General features: G+C 48.3%; 1 protein-coding gene across 6 annotated transcripts in view; it reads left to right on the top strand.

Moving 5' to 3' along the window:
• Shroom3 (shroom family member 3) overlaps positions 1-26,919 on the top strand; it is a 151,130-nt gene that overhangs the window by 79,224 nt on the left and 44,987 nt on the right. For 3 of the 6 annotated variants that reach the window (XM_041671145.1, XM_041671147.1, XM_041671143.1), the window contains exon 2: positions 25,762-25,893. The exons of 2 other annotated variants lie outside the window; for them this stretch is intronic. In XM_041671145.1, the coding sequence (XP_041527079.1) occupies positions 25,762-25,893 (132 nt within the window). Of the gene's footprint in view, positions 1-8,076; positions 8,370-25,761; positions 25,894-26,919 lie in introns of those variants that run through there. One more of the 6 variants, XM_041671146.1, reaches the window with a different exon arrangement.

Below are 26,919 nucleotides of genomic sequence, written 5' to 3'. Positions count from 1 at the left end.
TTCCATAACCTATCTGTGTCTTTATCTATGTCCTAAGAAACATGAATATTTTTATGGGGGAAAAAAATCAGAGAAAAGGGGCTGGAGAAAGAGCTCAGCAGTTAAGAGCGCTGGCAGCTCTTCCAGAGGTCCTGAGTTCAAGTTCCAGCAACCAAACAGTGGCTCACAACCATCTATAATGGGATCTGGTTCGCTCTTCTGGCCTGCAGGCATACATGCAGGCAGAACACTATATACATAATAAATAAATAAATCCGAGAGAGAAAGGGGGGAGGGCGCTCAGTGGTTAAGAGCACTGGGTGCTCTTCCAGAGGACCCAGGTTCAAGTCCCAGTACCCACATGGCAGCTCACACCATTCTGTAACTCCAGTTCCAGGGCTTCTGGCAGCTTCAGGAAGACATACGTGCAAGCACAACACCAGTGAACATAAAATAAAATAAATTCTGTATTTTAAAAATCAAAAAATATTATAGTCCCCATGAGAACATTTCAGTCTTCGTGTCTTCCAGACGTGATCAGTTAAAATCCTCACTGGCAGGGCCAGCCGGGGCTCTGAATATAGTCTGGCTGGAGCCTGTTCAGCCTTACACACTCCTCCATGCGCCACCCCGTGCACACTCTCTGCCGACAAGGACAGAACAGGAGTTGAATGCACTCCAGTTGAACCCACGCTGTTAAGGGCCTGTCACTGATGGAGTCTTAACTGTGCAAGGTCTTGGGCCAGCAGCACTTGTCACCTAGGTCACATGCCTTTCCGGAGTCAGTGCCCTTCACACACCAAGCAGGTGGCAGCCGTGAATGGTTCTCGTCAGCCCTGCTCAGAGCTTCAAGGTTGAAAAGAACACTTTCTCCGGCCCAGACTGGCAGATTTAGCATGAGCTGGCGCTGGCGAGAGGGAGTTGTTGGAATTGCAGCTAGACCTTTCTGCCTCTGGCTAGTGACAGCACACAGTGGGTTTTCTTTCCTGAGAGTTTTTTACATGGGTATGAATGTTTATGTGAATGCCGTGAGTCGAATATAGTAATAATACAATCATCATTCTCTCCCCATAAGAACACAATGATTTTAAATGCCAATAGGAGCTAAATTCAAACATGCATTTGCTTTATAGCAAGAACCGCTCTAAGTACTTTCCCGCGACCTAGTGGATTTAAGATGCCGACAGCTGTGTGGTTCGGATCAGTGCTAAGCTCCTGCTTCACAGTTGAGTCCAGCTGCTTCCTTCACTTCACTTGAGGGAAGTGACGAGTCCAAGGACACCTAGCAAGGGCTGCAGCCAGGGCTCCAATTGTCTGTGCTGTTTCCAGAGTCTGAGCTGGCCCTGCTGGATTGATTCTACCAAGGTGGCAAACGCCTAAGGCCAAGGTCAGGGAGCCCAGCATCCCCTGTTTGGCCTGTCCCCCATATGCAGCAATGGGACTTCAACCACAGCAAGCTGTGATGCTGAGGCAAAGGTTTTAGTGACTTCTCCTAGCCTACACCAGATGATCTGAATCCCGCTGATGGCAAGGAGACCATCAATGCCCACCAACTGCCTCTCCGATTATGCTAATTATTTGCCCTTTCTCTAGTTATTTATACTATCCCATTGACCCATGCTTTTGATGCTCTGGGACCTCGAGGCCCCTCCCCTGAATTACTCCTTCCCTCCTCTTGCTCATCCTGTAGGGCCTTTCTTAACAGCCCTGGGAATACTTCCTGGACACATTCTCTCCAACTTAACTACTGCACACAGAGCTGTAAGGCAAGATAACCACAGCTATGTTTTTGAACTCGTAGAGATGCCAGATGTACTGGGAAGCCCTTTGATTGTTTGCTGGGTACAAATCGTGAGCCACGGACATATCAGGAGAGAGAGGGGACTGTTTCTTTTCTAAAACCTGAGCAGTTTGCTTTGGGAGATCTCATTTAGGCAGGAGACAGAAACTTAGCAGCAGCCAACTGGTCTAGCCACTAGCAACTCCCTAAAAAGGAACCAGGAGAAAGTCTAGATATCTTTGTCTCTCTCCCTCTCACCCTGACCCTGTGTGTGTGTGTGTGTGTGTGTGTGTGTGTGTGTGTGTGTGTGTGTACGTGTGGTACATGGAGAATAAGAGGGTATATATATATATATACCTCTGTCTCTGGGCTGCTGTCTCCCATCGCATGCTCCCTGCTGGGATCGTGGTGTCTGTTATCTCCTCATACTGACCAGGACTCTGCTCATTTGACTTCTGCAGAATCCTTGTGCCTGTTCTAAGTCACTGGGCAGTAGGTTAGTGGAAAGGGCCGGCTCTCTCCAGCCCAGGCACACTTCTTCCTGACTTCCACGCATGTTCACCAGAATCTCCATCCAGGACTCAACTCTCTCATTGTCCCTGTGTTCCCTGAGGCTCTCCTCGTCCTCCCGCTTTAGTTCTAAAGAGTTGTAATGTCTCCGATGGGAGAAAAATGCCTCTGACTGGAGCAGTGGCTCTCAACCTTCCTAACACTGCAACCCTTTAGTACACTTCCTTGTGATGTGGCGATCCCCCCACCACAAAATAATTTTTGTTGATACTTCATAACTGTAGTTTTGCTACTATTATGAATCATAATGTAAGCATCTGATCAGCGATCCCTGTGAAAGGGTCATTCGACCCCCAAAGGGGTCGTGACCCACAGGTCAACAGCTGCTGAACCAGAGGATTCTACTAAAGCGTCTATGGGTTATGATGACTCGTTCTTGCCTTGCTAGAGAAAGGCACCAGTTGGGAGGAAGGTGGCATCACCAGGAATCCAACAGAGGGAATCTGAACAACCTAGTCCCTTCCCCTAAATGCATACACTCAATGATTACCCAGTATGATCTTCATCATCACCCGTGGGAGGTTTAATTACTCCTGTTTTACACAGGAAAGGCTGAGCTTTGGTGAGAAGAGCTAACCTTGCCCTCCGCTGGCGAGCTCCTGAAGCTGCTGACCGTTCTCCATGCTCAAACCGCTCCATCAGTTTTTCTCTCAGGAGACTGAGCACGGAGATTTATCATCCCTCCCGTTTCATACAGTTTCAGCTGTGAAGGCCAACCTGGCCTCACTTTGAAAGCTTCAGCCTCCTGTGTGCTGGGATCATGGACCCGTACCGTCACCCACAGCTTTGAAGAACTGTCTTTAGAGACTGGAATCTGCTCCCGAGCAGCAGAGAGCTTCCTGAAGTGACAGCTAGGCCTCCAGCCATGTAGTGCCCCGAGTGGGGACTTTGTAGGTAGATCCCGAATTGCAGTAGCCGAGGAAAGAGAATGAGGATGAATGTGGTGATTCTTCATTGTAAGCTATTCTGAAGCTTCCTAAATTCTGCCAACTACAATATAAGTAGAAATGAAACTTGAGTATTTGACTCATGTCTCGAACTCGGCTGTCCCTAGCTTGTCAGATTATTTTAGGCACTGAAGTTAGTTTCTTTCTTTCATTTATTTTTATTTTATGTGCATTGGTGTTTTGCCATGGGTGTCAGGTCACCTGGAACTGGAATTACAGACACTTGGGAGCTGATGAGTGCTGGCAATTGAACCTGGGTCCTCTGGAAAAGCAGTCGGTGCCCTTAACTGAAGTGTGTAGTGTGGTTGGTGACACAGAAGTGCTAGCTCAGCCCGAGTGTGCCGGTGTCAGCCACTGGCATTCTATTGGGATTTTATTTGCTTTCTAGACATTGTCATCCAAAATAATCGAGGAATGGATATAAACCCCCAAGCTGCCGGGCGGTGGTGGCCTTTAATCCCAGCACTCTGGAGGCAGAGGCAGGCGGATCTCTGTGAGTTCGAGGCCAGCCTGGTGTACCACAAGAATTCCAGGACAGACACAGAGAAACCTTGTCTTGAAAACTTAAAAAAAGAAAGAAAGAAAGAAAAGGAAAAAAAGTAACCCCCCCCCAAAAAAACCCCCAAACTTTCAGAATTCCACATAAACACCACATATAACAAGTAAATATTTAGGCTGTGCCTATCAGTGAAATGTAGAGGTCTTAAGCTGTGATCTGCCTGCCTGCCTGTCTCTCTCTGTTTATACAACTTTTTAAATTTTTGAGGTAGGGCTTCACGTATTCTTGGCGGTCCTCGAACTTGTAACGTAGCTGAAGATGACCTTGAGTTTCTGATCCTTCTTCCTCCATCTCCTGAGTGCTGGGAGGACAGGCACATGTGAACTACATGCCCAGCCCTCAACTTCTTTGTTTGCTTCAGTGTTATGCTTACTTCTTGATTTATATTTTAAACGAATATTCAGGTTGCTTTCCATTTCTAAAATTCAAATCTTTCAACCAAGACATCCCAGAAGGCATGTTTTCAATTGGTGTCTCCTTAGCAACTTGGGACGCTGACCTGGGTGACTGTGACTTATGAACAGCCTTCATAATGTTGACAATGACCTGGCACTTCGATGAGGACAAGAACCATCCTTCCCTGAAACTGTCCCTTCCTCCAGTGTCACTGCTTTGTCCTTTCCTTTGGTTCTGTTTAAAGCAGAGTGGGTTTTACACAGGGTCCCCTCTCTGCTCCAGCTAACCATGCTTGCTGCAGGGGACTGCTGCAGTAACATGTTTGCTGCAGCCGCAGTGATGAATGAACCTTGTCTACCTAGTCCTTGCCCCCTTCTCTTCTGAAGGTTCTGACCCCTACAAGAGCCTGTGTAGCTTTCTGGGTAACAGCCAGGCTGCATAAAGGCCTTTATGTAGGCCCTTGTTCCTGGGGCTCCAAAGAACAGAACACCTGGAGGTTCCTTTGTAAACAGGATTTAGCCGGCTGGAGTTGAAGATGCCTTAAACAAGGGGAGAGAATGAAGGAAGGAGTGGGCTCAGAGGGTTTTGGCTGGAGCATTATGTAGGGGAAAGTGCAATGTTAGCAGGACTTGGAGGAGGGGGAAGGACAAAGAGACTCTTGGAAGTTGTAAATGTGATTAGGTTTCCCCCTTTACATCACTTCCTATAAAATAAGCCATTTCTTGGATTTGGAGTGGCCAGGGATGAATTTCCTTGGTTTAAGCTTGCATTTCAAAACCCCCGCTCCCACTGGACTAGCTGTTCGCTTTTCACATTTTGCTGTCTCTCATTAAAATATATTTATGAGAGTGACTGTTGCACCAAAACTTGTAGAATGCTCCCACGAAGCCCAGACATCATTTCAGAAAGCAGCGCGTCCTAATCTTCCTAATGTTTTCTCTGTGAAGCAGTAAATTCGTATTTTGAATCTTCTTTCTTGGTTTTATGCTGCTTGCATTAACTCTTACATAGTACCCAGAATATTCAGCAGATATGGTTATTGTTTTCCTAAAGTGTCAATATTCAAGAGTGTGCAGATGAACCAAGGAATTTGTTGTATTCCTTGTGGATACACGGGACCGCTGTGGCAAGAGAAAGGTTCTATTTTATGTGTGTAAAAAGTATGCTTAAATATATTTCTCACATAATAATAATTCTTATTTGTAAAAAATAGTGGGAAAAAGCCACTGAGTTCCTAAGAACTAATGACAGCCTACTTGTAAGTAAAATTTGGCTTAATATTTTCAAGGCACAACATATATTATAAAAACATACATTGTGGCTGGTGGGATGGAGAGTTAGCCCCGCGTCTCTGGCCTTTAACCTACACCAAAGCTTTTGAGGAGGGGAGAGTGCAAAAAGTAACTTTCTGAGGTTCTATTTCTTCATTAATATTCTTTTCCAATAAAAGTCTTTGAATCCCAATGTAAAACATACCTTTGAAAGGCACGTTTAATGCAGGCACTAAAGCCTAGTGTGGCTTCACAGGGAACATTTTTAGTCAGCCACTGGGAATTCACACATGCACACACTGGGCACAGGCTGGTTCCTGCCCCCTTGCTGCACACACTGGGCACAGGCTGGTTCCCGCCCCCTTGCTCACTCCGCTCTGCAGGCAAGGGCAAACCACTGCAGAAGAGGCACCAGGTCAGAGAACTTACCCACAGTGTATGCAGACAGACACCAACATGATTCTGTATTGTGGCTGGGATTTCATCATTTCATGTCTCATCTTGGGTCCCACGAGACAGGTTGCTTTCCTTCCATCTCTAAAAATACCCCAGCTCTCTAAATTGCAGACATAAGACAAGTATTGTTCTAGGACCTCTGGTATAATAGAAGCGCAGCGACCTCTGGTCATAGAGATGAATTACATGGTACTGTACAGGCTGTATGGGAGGTAAGATCTGGACCCAAACTGTGCTGCTGCACTGTGGATTTAAAGTGGTGTTTCACAAAGTATAGGGGTCTGTTCCACCCTTAGGAAAGTTCCCCTGAGCCAGGCGGGGTGACACAGGCCTTATTCTCAGCACTGGAGAAGCAGAGACAGGTGGATCTCTGAGTTCGAGGCCAGCCTGATCTACAGAGTGAGTTCCAGGACAAACAGGACTACACAGAGAAATCCTGTCTCAAACAAAACAAAACAAAAACCGAAATCAAGCCAAACCAAACAATTAAGAAAACAACAAAAACAACAACAAAAGGATAGTTCCTAAGCCCCTGAGGACTTAGCAGAGTTAATCAGGTACAAAGTCAAGGGAGGATTTTGAGGGACTGGCTGAGTTCTCTACCTAACCGTTCATTTCCCCAGTGCTATAAGCTGTAAGGACTACCTCTTCTCCAACCTTGAGTTCTTTGAGGCCCTTTCTAATCTTTTAAACTTTTAATTTTTTTTTATAATTTATTTAACTTTATTTTCGGTGCATTGGTGTCAAGGTGTCAAATCCCCTGGAACTGGAGCTGCCATGTGGGTTTTGGGAATTGAACCTGGGTCCTTTGGAAAAGCAGTCAGTGCTCTTAACCGCTGAGCCATCTCTCAGGCCCTGGAGGCCCCTTTCTAACACTGGATTCCCATAAGTCATCAGAACACGAAACAGCAACATCAGCTGCCTGCCTCGGATGCCTAGCAACAGTGTGGACACCCTGTGACCATGTGGTAGTAACTACTTGTGATAGATACTACATGTAAAAGAAAATACTGTTTTAACAGAGATAATACCTTTGGAGTTAGGGGCAGGCTGTCCATGTTTTCAAAAGAGGTCTGTGGCTGCCAATGCCCCTGCAGCTGGTAAAGATACAACAAACAGTTCAGCTAAGCACAGGCAAATGGTACCAGCTGGGCAGTAACTAAGGCTCCCAGCTGCCGCCTACCTAGTTAGTCTTGTGTGTATGCAGCATATTGCTATAGATATGGAACTTGGAAATTCAGCAATAGGGACTCTGCTTGAGTGTGAATAAAGCCAATCAATTGCAAACTGTACTGTTATGATAATCTATGGAGAAGACATATGAAAGCAATTAAACGTAATGGGCGCGCGCGGGGGGGGGTGGTGGTGGAGAATCTTAGCTTCCATTGAAAGAGGCTGGGATAGCCTTTGAAGAAAGACGAAACTGAAAATAACATCAGGCTTTCCTTACTTTTAACGGAGCAACCATGCCATAAGTACAGAACCAATGGAAATGTACATGATTAAAAGCTTATAAAATGTATGCATATAATATTTTAAAAAGTATACAATGTTTACAACGTATACAATGTTAAAAATGTGAAAAGCTGAACATAAATCTCCTTAATATATGGCTGAAATCATCTTCCCTTGACCTGGAGTGATGCTCAAGGAAACTAAAAGGGGCTTGGGCGGGGGTGCGGCAGCAGCTGGACCCCATCACCAACAACCCGAATCTGTCTGGTTGACCCGCTGAAAAGAGGACCCACCGAGGGAAGAAAAAAAAAAGGTGGTTATTTTCCTTGTAATGTGAGCTTTTTAAAAAGCTGTGAACTTTTTACCTTGCTTCATCATGCTTCATTTGGTCAATTACTAACTGGATGGCCCCCAGACAGCGAGCGCGGGCTCCTTGAGGTTGCTATTTGTTTGTGGCTTGTGCAAAGAAGACACCGCGGGGTGCGAACTGATAGGGAGAGAAGGTGCGCGCGTGGGTCGCCTCACTTCAACACCACGAGGATCGCGGGGAAGTGCCACCACCGTGCGCTCCGGGTCTTCCAGCCTCCGGGCGGGCGCGCTCGGTGCCATTGACATGCAAATGCAACGCTGAGCGCGGGCCAATCGCGGGCGCTTCCTGGAGGATTACCTGGTGGCTGCGCGCCGCGAGCGCGGTCCCGTGCGTGCGCGACCCCGGCCAGGAGGCGTGGCGGTGCAGCACCCCGCAGGGACGGACGGGGCCCGCTCGCCGGGGACCCGCGGTGGCTGTAGCCGCCACATCCGGAGCGGGAGCCGCAGCCCGAGCCGCGCGTCCGGGCGCAGGGCGCGGCCGCCGCCCGTTGCTGAGCGCGCGCAGCCCCTGGCGATGCTCCGCGCGCCTTGGCCGCGGAGTTTGAACTTGGCGGCGGCCAGAAGCCCCGCGAGGCCGGGAGGCGATGGTGAGTGCAGGGCGCGGAGACTCGGGCAGGGGCGGTCGGGAGACTTCCAGAAGCCCGAGCTGGAGAAGGGCTCCCGGGGGACCCAGCCAGCCTGCTGCGGGCAGGTGGCGCGCTCCGAGGGGCTCCTGACACTCCAGGCCTGGACTTTCTCACCCGGGCTAGGGGTGGGGGTGGCGGGGGATGGGAAGGGTACGCTGGGCTGCCACTCCAACAGGATTGCTGGTGACTGACAGCGTGAAAACGCTTCAGGAGAAATGATCTGTGAAATATTTTAATTTTGATAAATTACTTCCCACCAGGGCCCCTGCGGAGTTTAGACCGCCTTGCCTTTCTTAATGTTACTGGATTGGTCCCTAGCGGGGAGGCCCCAAAGTACTTGGAGGGGTGCGCGTGCCCCTCCCCCACCGACTCCAGCGCCAAGGCAATGATTTCCAGGAGGGTGTTCAGCTGTCAGGTAGCATGGAAATGAAATTGCACCTGACGTTTGCTTTGCTCTGTGTTGCCAGAGAGCTAGCTAAAACTTCCTCGCCGTGGGGGCGGGGTGTAGTCCTCTCTTTCTCTAAAGCCTTTGGCGTTATCCCCCCAGCCCCCACCCACCCAATCTTAGTGTTGCCGCGCACAGATGTAGGACACGTTGCTTTCGGCTGAGCACCACATCCGTGTAATTCCCATGGGGAGATTGTTGTGAGCTATCTGGGTGCGTGGGCTTCCAACGACCCATGCTTTTTCTCTTCTCTAATAGTTTTTAAAGGCTAGTGGGATTACAGTCCCATTGAAAACACCTTCTCTTCAAGTAATTTAATCAGAAGCTGGCCTAGATTTCAATTAATTTCAGGGGCTCCTTTAGAAAAGTACTTTTTCCTGTGCTTTGTTTCTCTCTCATCACAGAAGTCTTCCCTCTTTTAAGATTTCTTTTTCCAGTCTTTAAAAGCGTTCTATGATTGTTGTGAAGAAGGAGATAGAGGGAGAAAGAAGCAAATGCAAAGTTTGTTTCCTAAGACCTGGTTTTTTATAGCCACCTAATCAGTTGAGAACTTCAGAGCTGCAGAATTTTACCTCCCATTCCTAATCTGTTTAGAAACAGTAGGAATTGACAAGGAAATAAATTTACTTAAAATGCTGTAACCAACAGTAACTCCTGCACATAGTGTCCAGGTTGAAATGGAGTTTATGGTGGCAATTTCTCTTGAATCAACTTCCCACATCTGTCCCTGGCAAATGGCTTCTGTTTGTACAGCCTGTTTTGTAAATACATCCCTTCACCAATACGGCAAAATGCCAAACACATGCCCTTTCCAGAGCTTGTAGCTAGGCTCATAAAGTTAATATTTTTATTGGTTTCTTCATCAGGACTTCCTTACCAAACCCTTGATAAAACCCTAGAGAAGGTTACCAAGGGATGCTGTAGAGAATTTACTTCCCTGGAGACTTTAAGAATAGGATAAACATCCATCTGCCTAGGATGGCTTCAGTGTGGTACTGTCTGAATAAGACAGGTCACTCACCTCTCCCAAACTCACGGTTGAAGAATTCTAAGCAAATTTCCATTTGCAGTGACCTGGGAACAAAGAACACTGAGCCAAAAATACTTGAGCATAGCTGAGGTGATGCCGTTTTCTGAAACAAGGCTATTTTGCTGAGAATGATTTTAGATCATGCTGAGACTTCCCAAAGCTTTTCCGTGGTGTCCAGAAAGTCCACCAACGATTTGATTCTAAAGAGTTGTAGGTTGAATAAGGAGTCAACTCTGTGGTTTCAAGGAAGGATTGATCTATGGGAAAGAGAAGTTTTTCCTTAAATGCAGGAAGAATACGTGTCCTTTTGTGTAGTGAACCTCTAAGGAAGACATGGCCGGAACCATTCTTACTCTCCCCACCTCACCCTACCCCCCCTTCCCCCCTCCCTCCCTGTTATCTATGCTGGCCTTGGATCCTGGCCTCAAAGCCACGTTCTTTCCTCAACTTTCCAGTAGCTGGGAGTTGGTACAGCTGAACACCCAATGCCGGCTGCGCAGTCTTCATTTTTAAGTCAGTTATTCTTTATATGACTTACATCTGGCTACAGTTTTAAGTTACCAGTTTTGACCAATGTGTTAAAGTTGTACATACTTATGGGGTGTCGTGTGATATTTTGATACTTGTATATACTGTATAATGTTCAAATCTATTCAGAAAACTATTATTTCCTTGTAGTTAAATTTTTAAGCCGGGTGGTGGTGAGACACGCTTTAATCTCAGCGCTCAGGAGGCAGAGGCAAGCTGATCTACAGAGTGAGTTCCAGGGCAGCCAGGGATATATGCAGAGAACCACCCCCCCCCCCAAAAAAAAATTAAAACACCACCATTTCCTTCTCAAAAGTTATTCCTGCTTTGCATGTTCACGTGGCGCTCATGGTACATTAACCAAAACCAAGTGGGCCTATAATGAGTGTTGGGGGACCCCAGCAGTGTTTCGGCTTTGTTGGTTCCTCCCAGAAGGTAGAATTTCATGACTCGCTTCTCCCTGCGCCTGCCTGTTTGACAGAAGTGTGTAATTCTAACCACTGTGTGACCTCAGCTGCAGTGACACCTTCCTCCCTTTCCTGAGTATCACTTGTCCAGGAGCTGCCCTAGTATTCCTGGAAGGTCACAGAAGGGCTCGCGATCTGGGAGAGGTCAGAGCAAAAAGAAGCAGAGCTACGTCTCTGGCCAGACAGTGTTTCGCCTTCCTGAGGGAGCAGCACCCCACCCCCACCCCGCCACTCCACTGCCTTCTGTTTGTTGTCGGGTTTTTTTTCCTTGTGTGCCCCAAACTAGTTTTCTTAGGCTATCATAACATCAAATAAGATTAGGAACAGAGGACATTTGTTTATTTAGCTAACATTTACCATGTGGGAGGCATCCTAGAAATTGGGGATGGGCTCCCTGCCTTCAGGGATACTCATCATATAGGAAAAATAAAACATGTTAATAAGTTACTGACGCCCTATGGGAGTAGAGTTCAGGGGTTAAGAACATAAGTTGTAAAGTTAAATATATACCAACCTGTGACCCAATATATTCATGCCCAGGTATTTATTCAAGATAGGTGAAAAAAATGTCTATTAAAAAAAAGTCTTGTTTAACAGTATCCATAGCGACTTGACCATGGTTGTCTACAACTGGAAATAATCATTTCTCCACAAACAAGAAGGCAGATACACTGTGGCACACCCGCACAATGGAGTACTACTCAGCAAGCAACAGAAATGAGCGGCGGCTGCTCAGGTCTTGACGAATCTCGGAAACTTTGTGCTGACTGAAGTCAGTTTATACATCAGCTTATTTGCCTGCTGTATTGTGACTTGAAACCTGAGCCTTTCACGTCCGGGACAAGCACTCTACCCCCGCTGTTGCTAGTCCTAACCACCGAACTAATCAGTTACAGTAGAAGTCGGTGGTTGCCCAGGAGATGGACTGGAAGGAGAACTTTCGGTGCTGATGGGAGGGTTTGTGTCCTCTTCTCAGAGTCACATAGATGTTTGCGGTTACTGAACCCTGTTGAACTGGACACAGCGCTAGGGAAACTAGGAGGGGGACTCCCTCCCTCCACCCCTGCCTTTAAGGGTGGCTGACGTTACTTTGGGCAAGTTATGATTTGCCTGGGGACATTGGACAGTACCTGCGCATGTCCTTAGGTGTAAAAGTAGCTTGGTCTGAGCTCAGTGCCTTGTTCATCTGTCTGTGTGCTGTGGTGAATGTGTGATTTAAAGTAAGAGTGACTTGAAAACCGCTTCATTGTCTTGGGGTAGGAAGGTTTTGTGGCAAAGTCCCTGCCACCCCCGGCATGATATGCCTCTCATTTTAGTGACGGTCTCTTTTTGCGTCTGTTGGGGATGCCACTGCAACGTTCTTGCCTTTCTGACCAACAGATCACAGGGGTCCACCCCTAACCAAGATGCTATTTGTAATTGATAGCCAGTGGCAAAGAGAAAATTCATTTTGAAGTGTCACTGGGTATATCAGCCACACACCATGTGGACCCCATGTCTAGGAATTGTTGGCCAAACCAGAACAAACTTCATGCTTTTGGGGGGTTTTGGTTTTTTGTCTCAGTTTTGGTGAGTTTTGTTTTTTGTTTTTGAACTTTTGGAGTTTCTCTGGGTAGCCCTGATTGTCCTGGGACTCAGTCTGTAGACCAGGCTAGCCTTGAACCAAGGGGTTCATTGAATGCTTGTGATTGATGGCGTGCACCACCACCATCCACTGGAAAATTTTCTTAATAAAATGGGAAAAAAAGATAACAGGGATTTGTCTTTAAAGTTACATCAACGAGAAGAAGTGTCTGTTAGGCAAACCCCACTTTTGAAGACTGGTTTCATGATAGTAATTCAAGGTGAATTCTTTCTGGGTTGAGGCTCAAACGCATCTTCCCAGAGCGCCTTCCATGATCTTTCTAGAAATGCAGGTGGAAAAAGGAAGTTTCTAGGTGCTGTATCAAATTGATACTTTGTTTCATTTTTTTAGCCTGGTCTACAGAGCAGGTTCCAGGACAACCAGAGCTACACTAACCCTGAGGTGGTGGCACAGGCTTTTAATCACACATTCAGAGGCAGAGGCAGGAGGATCTCTGTGAGTTTGAGGTCAGCCTGGTCTACAGAGCAAGTTCCAGGATAACCAGGGCTACATAGGATGGCTTATTTAACTTGAATTTTCAGTGAAAAAGCTTTTGAAAGAAGGACAACAGTTAACCTATTGAGTTTCCATTGTTTCTTTGAATCCAAGTGTTTGGGAAAGATGGTCACTGCTTTGCCAACTCCAGAGAGGCATTTTGTTATTGGATCGGTTTAACTCATTTAGTAAACATTTCTCAAACATGGCCTGGGAAGTCACCAGGCCCCAGGAACACTGGTGAATAGCTGGGCATTGTGCTGTGGGGCTTGTAGCTATTCTGAGCCGGGCTTGATCACGGGTCTGGTTCTGTGGGGCTGTTTCTCCGAATCGAGAGCATTGTCTTGGGAGAGTCTAGTTTTTCACGTATTGTGTTTTGTTTACAAAAGCCTCCAGCTAACACTGAAGAGTTAAGATCCTGGTCGTGTTATTTCTTCAAACATTGGCTCTCACTCTGGTATTCCTTTATTATTCCTTACTAAAAATAGCCACAAAACAGTCTTGCATAAAGGCAACTGTGCAAACAGAACAGTCTAGGCTTGAATCCGAGCAGGGATGCCTCCTGGTGGCTGGGGAACCCATTTCCACCTCCACTTCTGCATGTGTGAAGCTGAGATGGTGATGCCCAGAGAGAAGCTGTGGTGAGGATTGACTGGCAGCAGCATACATGTCAGAATCACCAGGCAGCCACCTGGCGGGCGTTAACTGCTAGCCTCTCCTTGCCAGTGCTCAGTTACCAAGGCTCAGCCCGTTTGAAACTGCCGTTCTCTTGACCAATTTTATCTTCCTCGCATTCTTCTAAGGTAGGCGGTATTATTTCCCTTTAAAAGTGAGGAAACCCAAGACACAGAAGAGATCTAATAGCTTGTAGAGTGCATGGAGGTGTCGGGGTTAGAGCCAAACCCACCCTTTCCCTTAGCTGATGAAGTTCGTAAGAGACATTGGCGAGCTTTCCCATTAAGGCAGTATTTTTGAGATTCAGTTATCCCAGGAAGAGAGTAACATCAATAATAGATGACCCCTGTGTTAACCTTACATCCTGCTTGTGGATGAACACGGAGGAGGAGAAACTGTCTGAGTCCCCGTTGTTGGATCTCTCTCTCTCTCTCTCTTTTGGAGACAGTCTCGGTGTACAGTCTCCATCCTCCTGTCTCATCCTCTCAAGTGCTGGGACTACAGACGTGCCCCACCACACCTGGCTCTGTGAGCTCTGAACCCCCGAAGGATCTTCCCCCAGGTTGTGGGGGAAAGGGTTAGGTTCCTTCTTCCAGCCCTGGTGTCTGTCTGAGAGACTCTGATGGTGTTCCCCACACTTTAGCAGAGGAACTCCAGCAGCTTAGGAACTAAAATCGTAGGGATTCGGCCTGGACTTTGTGACAGCTGTGGAGGGACTGACGTTAGAGGCCACAATCAGCTCTCATTCTGCAGAAGAATGGGACGGCAAGTCGCGTTCCTCAGTGTTGTGGTAGGAGGAGCAGCCAGCTAGCAACATGATATTCTTGTAAACGACTTATTCCCATTGACATTTCCTCGGCTTCCAGAGGGTAAAGAACCTTGACCTAAAACCTCAGATAAAAGTAAATCAGTAGTAGGTTGAAAACCCTGCTGATGAAGACTAGGGGAAGATGTAGATCAATACCGTGGAGACATCTCCTAGTTACTGCTGCTGTGATGAACACTGACCAAAACCAGCTGGAAAGGGAAAGGGAAGTCCTGATCACAGTCCGTTATCCAGGAAGTCAGGGCAGGAACCGTGGAGGAAGGCTGCTTACTGGCTTGCTCTCAGTGGCTTGCTCAGCTTGCTTTCTTACACATCCCCAGGATCATCTGCCCAGGAGTGGGCCCTCCCACAACAGGCTAGACCCGCCCACATCTATCCTCCATCATGGATGTGTCCCAGAGACATGACCACAGGCCATGAAATCTGACAGAGGCATTTCCTCGGTTGAGGTTCTTTCTTCCTCGGCGATGCTACTTTGTGTTAAATTGACAAAAAAACTAACCAGCACCAAACCGAACTGTTACCACCCCTCCACACACACACCCTGATTGTGGAGTTAGATACACGGAATTACTGTTTCTCCTTCATAACGTGGAGTTCCCTGGATATCTGGAATCACAGGGCCACTTCCTCAACCACCTAAGAGGTCTCCACAGAAGCCACCAGAATGCAGAGTGGGTAGCTCTGGGGCAAAAGCTGAGTGTTGAAGGGAGGGACCCTTTGCAAAGTGTAGTCTGTGGCTCCCTATTGGCAAGAATGTCACCGTGTGCCATCTCTGGCCGTCCGAATGAGCTGTGATTTCAATCAACTGGCCAGCACAGTGTCGGACACCACACTCTGAAAGGAGAACTAGAAGTGTTGAGGAAGACCCGTAGGATTAGCAGCAGCCTGGCTGCCCCGACAGCTCTGAGGCTTTGTGGCAGCAGGCAGCTTAGCTGTGGGCAGCCCCTGATCCAGCTTCTTACGGTAAGCATGACTGCAGTTAGGAGAATGTAAGATGTGAGTCCCTCCAGCCTCTTTGCCATCGCCTCGGGCCTTTCCTCTAACATTCAGCCCCTTGTGTTGGTTCCCATGGTTACCTCCTCACCACCAGCAGCTGGAATGTGTGGTGTGAGGGGGCTGTCTCCCCTACGGAGCCAGGTCCGGCTGGGGCGGAGGCCAGTGCTCCACAGCTGGATTCGTGAAGTGGGGTCACAGTCCAGTACCTCCCCTTTGTCCCGGACTCTGTCCTTTTCCCAGCCCTGACACGTCAGGGTTGCAGAGGGAGGAGCCCCATGGGCTGATGGACAGCTCCCAGGGTGTTTCTTGCCCCAGCCCTGCCTGGCTCTACTGTCACTGACATGTCTGACTTTAGTCTAGGGTGATGCCTTCTGTGTGTTAGTGCCTCGAAAGCACTGTTCTGCCCAGCCAATCTTTTCCCTGACTGCTTTCTTGTGGACTTTTACCCCAAAACTGTCTGTTAGTTGACCCTGATAAGACCAGGAACTGGTATCAAAGGCAGATTTTGCTTCCAATCTGGAAGACCAGGCAGGTAGGTCCTGGAAACCCACAAGAGTGTGGCAACTGGCAGCCACAAGTGGCAGCAAAACTAGCCGAGGGCATGTCCCTAAGCTCTCTCGGAACCCTGTTTGGAAGGTTCTTCAGCCGCTTGTCTTGGAGCCCAGTGTTGTCTCCTGTTGGAGGTTAGGCTGTCTGGTGGTAAGGGGAGGAAAGTGGTCCCCTACCACATCTGCTCTGCTGAGGAAGGTGCCCCCGGAGGAACTCTCAGGCTCACCTAGAACGAGACAATCTTCTAGAGAACCTTCCACCCTAGAGATACCTAAAGGAGCCCTTAGGCGGTGGCCCTGCGGCAGAGGGTGGCCCCGGGCGAGAGAGTGGCCAAGGCATCCTTGGAGGCTTACTGTAGCTTAGGTTTTCTGCCTTCCCATCCCAGCCCATGTCACACTATCCACAGCAATGAAGGGACAAGCAGAGACAGACTGCAGACATGGTCCCACCTCGGCATGTCTGCTGTACACGGGTCAGCTCTCTGCACTCTGGCTGAATCTTGACTCTTCTGCTCCACCAGTGCTTCTTCCACAGAATTAAAGCTTAGCAGGGGAGAGAAGTGTGCCCAGGAGAAGCCTGGCCAATAGCAAGGTGGGGAACCTTTAGGCTTGCTAATTTCCGATATTGAAATAGCGTGGGATGCTTATTCCTGTCCAGAAAATGGAATGAATCTTGGAAACAGATGCATTTGCCGTGGGCTTAAGAACTGTGCATGTGAACTCCTTCCTAAAGCCCAGTAATCCTCTTGGGCAAAGTGAGGATTAGACTCCACTGCAAACAAGGCAGTGAGTTTGCTTTTGCTACGATTCCTCGCCGATGCTGAATTTAGCAAGGGGTCTATTTCCTCTCAATGAATGACAACCTCCATTAACATGTAAAAGTTTTTATTATTTTATGTGTGTGTGTATGTGTGCATGTGTCTGAGTGTAAGTATGTACACCATATTGCAAACTATTAGATACGTATTTGCTGGGTATTATGGCTAGAAAGGAAAAAGAACCCCAGGTAGGATTAAGACTTTTACGTGGTGGTCAAGATCATAGACCTTGCCGTCAGCGAGCCTCGAGTTCTAACACAAGGAGTGATAAAGACAGCTGTCGTGTCTTGAAGGATGGCTGAATATGCTAGGAAGAGTATAGTGCCCGGCTTGTCTCAAAGCACTCCATAAAGTAGTTACAGCTTCTGCGACAGTTGCTTTGCCACATTCTCCATGTGACGGGTGGGTGCGGTCATCTACATAGACAGCGAGGAGCAGGCTCGCCCACGATCCCCTACACTGTTTTTCCACAGCACTCATCGGGGTTCTAAGTGAATAATTGAAGAATTATTTGCACAGAGGGGTCATATCTGTTTGCTTCCATTGCAAGTATAATACCTGTTTCAATATACATTCTGTGGTTGACCCTTAATGGCCGAATGGATGCTTGGACCAGGCAGCCAGGCTCTTGTCTCAGAATGAACCAGCTGTCTTACTACATGTTGGGTTATTTTCAGCGATGTGCCTAGTGTTAGGAAGTATTCTAAGGGCAGGAATGCAACCTGGGTGCAGAGGGTGGGAGTGAGGGAGCCCTTTTGATGCTGGCCTTAGTTTTCCAAGTGTAGGAACATTTGGCCTTGGGAGATAGGAACCCCATTTGAAAACTCCCCTTTCTCCTCCCTGAGTTTTCCCTGCAGAGAAGCTTTGGGTTATTAACCCCCTTCACAGGACTTTTAGGGGTGTCATGTTCAAAGGCAGCTTAAGCTAGGAGACTCCAAGGTGAAATGCACGGAAACGAGCTAAGGACCCAGCTACACCGGCTGCATAGCTTACAGGGTGTGATCTCGAGTATCTGCTCCTCCACCGTGTTGTGGCTGGGGATCAGGAAGTCCTGCTGAGCGAGGCCCAATAGAAGGAGGTTTGGAAGAGTGCTTTCTGCGCTGTGTTGGTATCCGTGTAAGTATGCACAGCTTGCTGCAGAGACTCGAGTGTGTCCCAGCCACTGGTAGAGAGTAAAGGCTGGAGAAGGAAGGCCTTCATTTTCTCAGGAGGCTTTCCCCCTCCCCCAGAAGCACTGCTTCATTTCCACGTATTTTCAGTGGTTATTGAATCTTCTGAAGTCACTGTCCCCCTTGGGGTGCTGTCGGAAGTGGGTGAGAGCCTGAAGAAGTGAGGTCCAGTAAGAGGTCAGCAGCCCTTTGGGGACGTGCCCTCAAAAGACATAGTGGGACCAAAGCCCCTTTCTCTTTTTTTACACTCTCCCTTGCTGTCCTTGGACTGGGGTGTTTTACAGTACCACGTGTTGCTGCCGTGGCATGCTCTGGGAGACCCAAACAACAGAGCCAAACTTGTGAGCCAAAATAAAGCCTTTTAAAACTGCAGGCTGATTACCTCGGCTGTAGTGACGGAAGGCTAGCACGCCGTGCACCTGACACACATGGGTCTCTGAAGGTAGTCTTTGTGGGCAGGTGTTGGTCAAAGCATTTGATGCGCATAAGACTTAATATTTCCGCTCAGAGGCTGTCGCCCTCCCTGTTTTTTGTAGGGGAGGACAGTGAGACACTAAGGCAAGCGTCCTGCCCCAGGGCAAAGACCTACCGGGTTATAGAGCCAGGCTGAGGACCCGAGCAGCTGGCTCTGGAATCCTGATTGTCCACACACACTACCCAGGGTTGTTCCAGGTCCTAGGTTCTGAGTATTTGAAGCTAAAAGGTGCAGACCCTAGCAGAGGTCTCATCAATTTAATTGTAAGCCCCTGAGCAGGGGCCCTTGGTTGTCTTCAGCCTTTGCTTAAGTAAGGCTTGGTGTGCCAGAGGCCTTGCTGAATAGAAAGAGTGAAGTCAAGGGCTTGAGAGGTGACCCATTGGTAAAGGTGCCTGTTGCCAAGCTCGATGACCTGAGTTCAAATCCCTGGACCCACATGGTAGCAGGAAATAATGGACTCCCACAGGTTGCCCTCTGAGCTCAACACACATCACCCACACTGTGGTACACAGTCATGTGCACGCACACACGCACACAAACACACTTCAGAAAAGAAAGATTGAAGCAGATTGATAGTTTTAGGAGGTTAAAAGATTGGGCTGGTCGTTTGATTTTTTTTTTCCCCTGTTCATCCCTTTGCCATCTTTATACAAGGTTGACATCTAGAAACGGATAAGCTTATAGATGAGAAATGCTAAATGCCAAGGATATCGATTGTAGGCGTGGGTCAGGGCAGTCAGAGAAAGCAGCCCAAGCAAGTGCGAGTGGACCCAGGCCTGAGGGATTATGTGTGGCCCTGCTGTCACTAACCAAGCTTTGGGAGCTGGGTGGGTGAGCAGAAAGATGAGGACTTTTTAAGAGCATGCCAGCACCATGCCTGTGATTAAAAGTGCCCAGATAGACCACAGCCAGCATACAGTCAAGGGGGTGCAGGCTGAGCTGCCTGGATCCTAAGGAATGATTCGAAAAGCAAAAAAGAAAGTAGCGAAGAGACAGTGACCCAGAGGGTTAAGCCTCAAATAGATGAGTAGCCAAGGGTCAGTAGTAAGAGCAAGGGGGCCTTTGGAGAAAGGGCAGTGCATTGAGAATGTCTCGGGAACTTTTGACTTGTGGTCACATGGTTAGTAGCCAGAAACTGACGAGTAGCTATGTTTAAGAACAGAAGTCTGTAAAGGCCAGAAGTTTCCTTAAAGCGTCTTTCAGGCACTGAAGAGTCCAGGCCTTGTCAGCCCCCTGGAGACTCTGGGAGAGGGGAAGGAGGTACGTCCTGGGGAGCCCATTACACTGACGAGAACTCACTAGCCCACGACACAGGGCAAATGGTCAGAGAGACATGGAGAAGCAGAAAGTGACTTGGAACATCAAGAATGTGGCTTCTAGGAAGGCAGGCATATTGTCATGAAGCAAGTATGCATACCCACCCAGCGTAAACCCAGAGGAAATTCTCTGGGTTCTGAGGACAGACGTAGCCCTGCGTAAACATACACGGCCCACTTAATTACGAAAAGCTTTCTGGTTGCTCCCAAACAAAGATAACAAACTGCACCCGAAGCATGCCAGCCTTGTGTCAAAGGTTTGGGCCAGTTTCCAGCCATGCCCCTGCTCTCTCGAAGCCTGCGCCAAAAGTTAGGGCTCGTGGCCTAAGTAGAAATTGACAAAAAGAAGGGAAGAGCCTGCCTGTCCCCAAAAAATGTCCCAAACAAGCAATGCCTTAGAGGCACAGTGCATTTGGGAAGTCCAGTTGCATCAACAGAGGCCTCCTACCGGGCTCTTAGCCTCATCTTGGGTGGTGCTGGTTCAGAAGAACATAGTGAAGGGCAGAGCAGGAGGAGCTGGGTGGGGTCAGGGTTTGGTGATATTCAAAATTCAAAAGGTCGAAGAATGGCCAGGAGTTGGCTCCTTGCGTCTGGTTTAGGAGCCTTTCCTGAACGCACCGTAGAAATCAGGAGACGGCACTGTCCACTCTGTTTAAAGGTGATGCTGGCTACTGCATAGACACTAGATTAGAGGGGCAGTGGTGGTGGTGGGGGGGGGAAGTGGCTGGTCTTACCAGGTAAACGGAGCCTGTCCTTTGGTTGTAATGGTTCATGTCCTGAGGCACGAATCTTCCTTTTGCCACTGTTTTTCCCATTTAAGGACGAAATAGGAAAACCAAACTCTGTGGGCCTGGAGAGGCCATTGGAATAGGCTCAGGTCCCTGTGTCCTCTGCAGCCTCCGCCATCCTCCTGTAGTTTTTACAGTGTTCAAACAGCCATGGGAACAGAATGATCCGGAACCTTATCTTTTATTGGCCGAAACTTGGTCCAGAAAGTAGTTAATGGATGCTATCAAAATACCTCATAGTAAAGCAGTCATTGTGTGATCAGGAGTTAGGGGTATTAAGGGGCAGAATGTACCCATCTTAGGGAGTAGAAAGAGGTGGGTGGTTGACCTGTATCTCCTGTTTCTGAAGTATGAGGAAGAAGGATGTTACGATGGCTCACTGCCGTTGTAGATCACAATAGGTTTTAGCCCCGCTCACCCTTCTCCGGTTGGCTTAGCTCCTACTTTATCACTCACGGTTGTGATACTGTGATACTGAGACCAGAGGATAGGAAGAGACAGCAAATATTCAACAGTCCCCAGAAGTATCTGACTCATTAGTGCGCAGCACACTAACTTGGGTTGGGTTACCGGATGGTAAATGTTTAGCGGTTCTTCATCCACCCAACAAATATCAGCTGATTGTACCAGCATTCCTCACAGGGCTACTTGTCTTAGATGTATGCACTACCGTCAAAGAGGGACCTACAAAAGCAGGCAGGTGGAAACCCTGTAATCATTCCCGACATGCACATCCAGGGGCTAGCCTGCTGCTCTGTGCTTTGGGAGGGGAGGGGACTCAGCCGACTTTACCCCCACTGTGTGGGTGGGGAAAGGCATCCTGCAGGAAGTGGTTATCCAAGCTGAAGGAGGAAGAGGAGGCACAAGCCAGTGGGGAATTGGCTTTTTGGCCGGGAGAGGCGGGACAGCCACACGGCTTCTTTCAGTACTTTCACTTGAAGATGTTTTGCTGATTCCAGGAGCTTCTACAGTTTATTTTAAGTAAAAATACTTCCATCTGATAACTTTAAATTTGTGGGCTTATCACCATTCTCATCTAAGTTAGTAATCTGAAGGCCTAAAAATCGGTGGCATAAACAAAGTTTTGAAACTGCTGAGTTGATAGGAGGGAGAGTGAGTAGTTGTCTGGGGTTTTACTCTGCAGTGAGTATAATTCTGTGTGTGGTCTGAGCCAAGACACGCAGCTTCTGGGTCTTAGTGTATTCTGGAAAATGAGTCTTAGAAGAAAAAAATCACCTTGCTCATTTTTTCTTTCATACGGAGTTTTGGTAATAATTCACACCATATGGGGAAAGATGCACACCCCTTTGTAGGAAAGACTTGAGTCAGTCTGCCTGAGGCCTGTGGTACACCATTAGGAGATCAAAGTGCCTGCAGATGTCAGTTACTGCAGTGGGTGGAGCCAGCAGAGAAGTCTGCCACGGGTGGGGAGGCTGGCCATTGTGGAGACAGCATGAGGTTAAAGCCCAGACAGAGGCTCACTGTGCTGCTAAGTGGGTCCATGTACAGATAAGACAGAGAGACACAAAATGATAAATCCGGGGTGTTGAGTTGATAGGCCTCCCAAAGTTCATTCCAGAACTGTCTACCATCTAGAGTCACTGTCGAATTCCTTTTCATTAGAACATATGAATTTAAAACTGTTTGTTGTCTAGATTATCGCAGAAGAGTTTAAGGCAGGAATGTGGGTGCAGGCAAATGCTTCCTGTACCTTCTAGTCTGATTTCTGATGGTGTCTCCAGCTCACCCACTCTTCTTGGACCTCCCTGTCCGGTCCCCTGCACCAGCCTAGGGCAGAAGTGTGAGGCTTAGCCGGTAGGCTGCTGTGGCGTCACCTGGGATTGCAGTCACACGCTCAGATGGCTTCCTTAGCCTTGCACCCAGCTGCCCTGGTCCTCTGAGATGACAAGTGGCCGTAGTGTCATGGCTTCGGAGGGCAGTGCTGAGATGCCGGTCTTCGCCCCAGAAAAATCCTCAAAGATGAGATGCTCACATGTGCCCCCCAGGCTTGCGTCTTTCTCACATTGGCTTGTTCTTCTTGCCCAGCCATGGCCTGCAACACCCATAACCTGTGGCTCTGTCCCCCTATGTGTGTCTAGGATGGGGGAATGGGAGAAAGAACAAAGAACGGCATTTCGGAGGCTCGGCCACCTTACAGAAAGGACTGAGCCAATGTCTGCGGTTTGAGTAAAAAATGAGGAAGTTATTAAATGCCACAAAGGCTTTCTGAAAGGCCTGCCTGTGGTTGTTTTTCTTCAGTAGAAGAGACTAAGGTCTAGGGGACACCTGGAAAGGACAAGGCTAAACCTTTGTGTCAGAGTGGATGATGTCAGTGGGTGGTCTTGAAGGGTGCTTTGTGTTTGAAATCATGGGTACTTGTGAGGAGGAGAACAGGGGATGGCTTGCTGGAGTCGAATCTCCCCTCCTACGTCTGTGTCTTGGAAATGGAACTCAGGTCATCAGACCCAGCAGCAAACTCTCCTCTCTCTTGCCCGCTGTCAGAGTCGCCTTCTGCCTTCATCAAATCTTTACATTAGGGGGTTGAACAGGGAGATCCCTTTGAGTCGGCTTCGCACCTCGACTTAAGCCAAATGTCTGTCTGTCTGGTGTTGCTAGGGTCGTGCGGGAATTTCTGAGTGAGGGCGGCGTGAGTTTTGTAGGAGGTTTTGGCCTGTGAACGCTCACTGGCCAAGGCTCTTCTATCCTCCCTGTAGAAACAAGGCTTTTTTTAACTGCAGCTCTTTGTGTAATCATTGAAAGAAGCTCTAAAATGAAGGTATTATATTAAGACAGGAATGAGAACAGTAGGGTTATTAGGCACATACCACGCGTGGGCACTATGCTAGACAGTTTATACATTATCTAGAACTTTTGGAACAACTCTGCAAGACAGGCCTTATAATAATAATGGCTAACTTGCTAAGTGCTTACTATGCCCTGGGGTCTGCTCCAGGTACTTTACCCGTGTTATAGAAGAGTCTCCACACCCTATGCAAAGAGTGGCCCTGTGGTTCCATTTTATTGACTACAGAGCAGAGGCGTAGAGGACAATGTTACCTAGCTGGTCAGGGCTCATGTTCCAGAAATGTGTTTTTAGCCCTTGTGCACAGTCCCTTATTTCGTCTCTCCTACAGCTGAGGAGCCTGAGGCCCAGAGTTCCCTGGCCCAGTGCCATTAATGTCCTAGGTGACTTAACCTCAAGCAGGCCTCAAAGGTCAAGTTTAGAATTCTTTTGACTAAATAGAAAGAAGTGAGACTACAGAGACGTAACGAAGTGTGGGATCCCTTCAGCGTTACTATAATGGAACACCTAAGGCAGGCTAGCTTGACAGTTTTATTAAGTTTCCAGTTCTGGAGGCTGAACGTCCAGGTGGGGCAGGCTTCTTGGTTTGGTCTCTGGTGAGAGCCGTCAAGGCTGCACCGTATCCTGTTGGATTGCATCCCGACTGGGAGCACAGATCAAGAGGAAAAGGCTACCATGAAAAATGGGAAGGCAGGCGATGATTCAAGGTTCGGGTTTATCTGTATACAGCCCACTCCTTCAAGGGAGGGCTATTAATGCCCCCACCATACGCTGCCACCTCTTAAAGGTCCTACCACTCTGCAGAGCCCCTAAGTCCTTGGGAGACACCTTCAGAACCAATCCAGGCCACAGCTAAGGTAAACAGAAACATTGCCCCTTAAGAATAGAAAACCTCAGGGCTGGAGAGATAGCTCAGAGGTTGAGAACACTGACTTCCAGAGGACCTAATTCAATTCCCAGCACCCACATGGCCTCTTGACAGCCATACCCCAAACACCAATGCACATAAAATAAAAATAAATAAATCTAAAAAGAATAGGAAGCCTCAGCTGAGCCCCTGAGTCCCTCCCCAGTACCCTGGAATAAAAAGTTCTTTTTATTTGTCTCAGGATTTGAGAAAGAACGTTCGTTGACTTCATTCTGTGCTCTGAAAAGTAGGAAGCCAGATGGACAGGCTTAATCTCGGCAGCTGCTTGGTAATCCTTGCCTTCTGGCCAAGGCATATGCAGAGGCAGGGCAGCCTGACCGTGCCTCCCATAGGTCCAGCAGTTGGATCTCAGAGGCTGAGAAAAACCCTGGAAGACAAATACCACTGGGAGGAACCCACTTCTGTGGGGATGGCGAGATGGCTCAGTGGGTGAAAGTGCTTTCAGCTCAGACCTGCCAACTGTTGGGTTCCAGGAATCTATATACAAGTTCAGATGTAAGGGTGCATACCTGTAACCCCATCACGCCTGTGGGGCAGCAACCCGAGGGTCTCTGGGGCTAGGTAGCCTGGAATACACAGCACAGTAGGAACAAGAGACCGTGGCAGGCAGGCAGGAGTTGTCACGTGCCCACACCACATACAACAATAATATAAAATACAAATGTAAAATTAGTTCAAAGCTTGAAGCAGGGCCAGTGCGATTAAAGAGGCGACTTCGAGGGTGTTTGGAAATTCTAGTCTCTGGAGGGGAAATATGTCTGTTCCCATGGCAGAAGGCTCTGGCAATGCGGGGCTTCACATTCTTCCCGACTCCCTGGGAGTGTGGAGGAGAGGAGTTACAGGGATGGTGTTGAGGCCCACGGGTGGGAGGCAGGATTGAAAGGGGTGCACAAAAGGCTGGCTTCCCAACCCGATAGAATCTAAACAGTCTGAAATAGTAGTGCCTCAGGCACTGTTATGTTTCCTCCTGATCTGCCACCCACTGATCGGGGCACAGGCCATTTCTTGCACTTAGAGATTGTGCTCCTCCTATGGAAACTGAGAAACGACTTGGTTTCAGGGAAGCAGTGTGATGATTTGGATCATTGAGTTCAAGTTTCAGTTGGTCAGCGTCGAGTCCCAGCAGTTAAGGTGGCTAGGTGTGGCTCGGCAGGAGCCAGCATTTGTTCAGCATTCACAGAGCCCTGAGGTAACCCCGAGGACCACAGTGCTGGGCCCTGTGCATGCTAGGTGAGTGCTCGGTCTCTAAATTGCACCAAAGTCCCAGAACTACAAAACATAAAAAATAGTTTGAGAGAAATGTAGAAATATACTTTGCCACAGAGTCATAGGCAGGAAGGGTGGAAGACCCTCTGTAGATTTGTGCTCCTCCCTGTAGAGCCTGCCATACTCAGCTCTTCATTCTCTTGTTTTTAACAGAGACGTCTGTGCAGACTCGGGCCATGCAGACCCTGGTGCCTCTAACTCCCTCAGCTCAGAGCTGCTCACCAGCGGTCCCCAGCACCGGAAAGCAACATGGTCAGGAGGGGTGAAACTTCGGCTAAAGCAGAGGTAGGAGGCATGGAGGCTGAGGCCGAACACCTCAGGGGAGGGCACTGGGGGCTAAGATGGTCAAAGACACAGGCTGGTGGGAGAGAAAGGGCTGATCAAGGGGATCACATAGGTCAAAGTTCAGAAGGATGATAATCCTATTTGTTTTAGGCCTGGGGATTGAACCCATGGTCTTGAAGCACAGTAGTAAATGCCCCACCACTGTGCTGTTAGACATTAGAAATTAATTTTGTACTCGTTTAGTGACATATGCCTTTAATCCTAGTACTTGGGAGGGAGGCAGGTGAATCTATGAGTTGAAGGCCAGCCTGGTCTACATAGCAAGTTCTAAGGTAGACAGGGCTACATAGTGAGACCCTGGAGAGAGAGACAGAGAGAGAGGGAGAGAGAGAGGGAGAGAGAGAGAGAGAGAGAGAGAGAGAGAAGGAAATTGAATCTGTGCCAACCTAAATTTGATTGTTTGGATTTTCCATGTTTAAGATACACAAATATGCAATCAAGTGTCTGTTATGTTTGATGTAGTAAAACAACACTTGTATTTGATATTACATTGAGAGTCTTTATTATATTCCATTTTAAGAAAGATACTCGAAAGTAGTTTGAACATGCCAGGGGGCCCGAGAAGCTAGCTGCCTGGTGAGTGGAGGTAAGCCAGGCCTAGGCTGAGCTGCTCCCAGCAACAGGTGGAGGCGGAAGCTCTGAGGCTGTCACCGCTCCAGTTGGTCACCTCACGTCACCTCCTGGACTGTGTAGGTGAACCTCATGTCACTGGCGGAGCCTCGAGGTCATGAAGTTGTCATTTGTACAGCAGCTGCTCTCATCTGGGAAGAAAATGATCGAGCTCCTGAACGGAGTCCATGCTGATGGGACCCGAGATGACATAGACTCGAGATGAATTAAGGACGCAGAGTTAATAGCAGACAAGAGTATGGGAAAGGAGAAGGACAGTTCAAGAGTGGTTTCCAGGGACACTGCTGTGGAGTGTAGAAGTTAGCTCGATTTGGGAAATAACCAGGCTAGCTAGAA

This window comes from Microtus oregoni, unplaced genomic scaffold (assembly GCF_018167655.1).
Source record: "Microtus oregoni isolate MIOR12 unplaced genomic scaffold, Mior012 000021F_ref0000039, whole genome shotgun sequence".
NCBI lineage: Eukaryota > Metazoa > Chordata > Mammalia > Rodentia > Cricetidae > Microtus > Microtus oregoni.
This window is presented reverse-complemented; position numbering and strand designations above follow the sequence as displayed.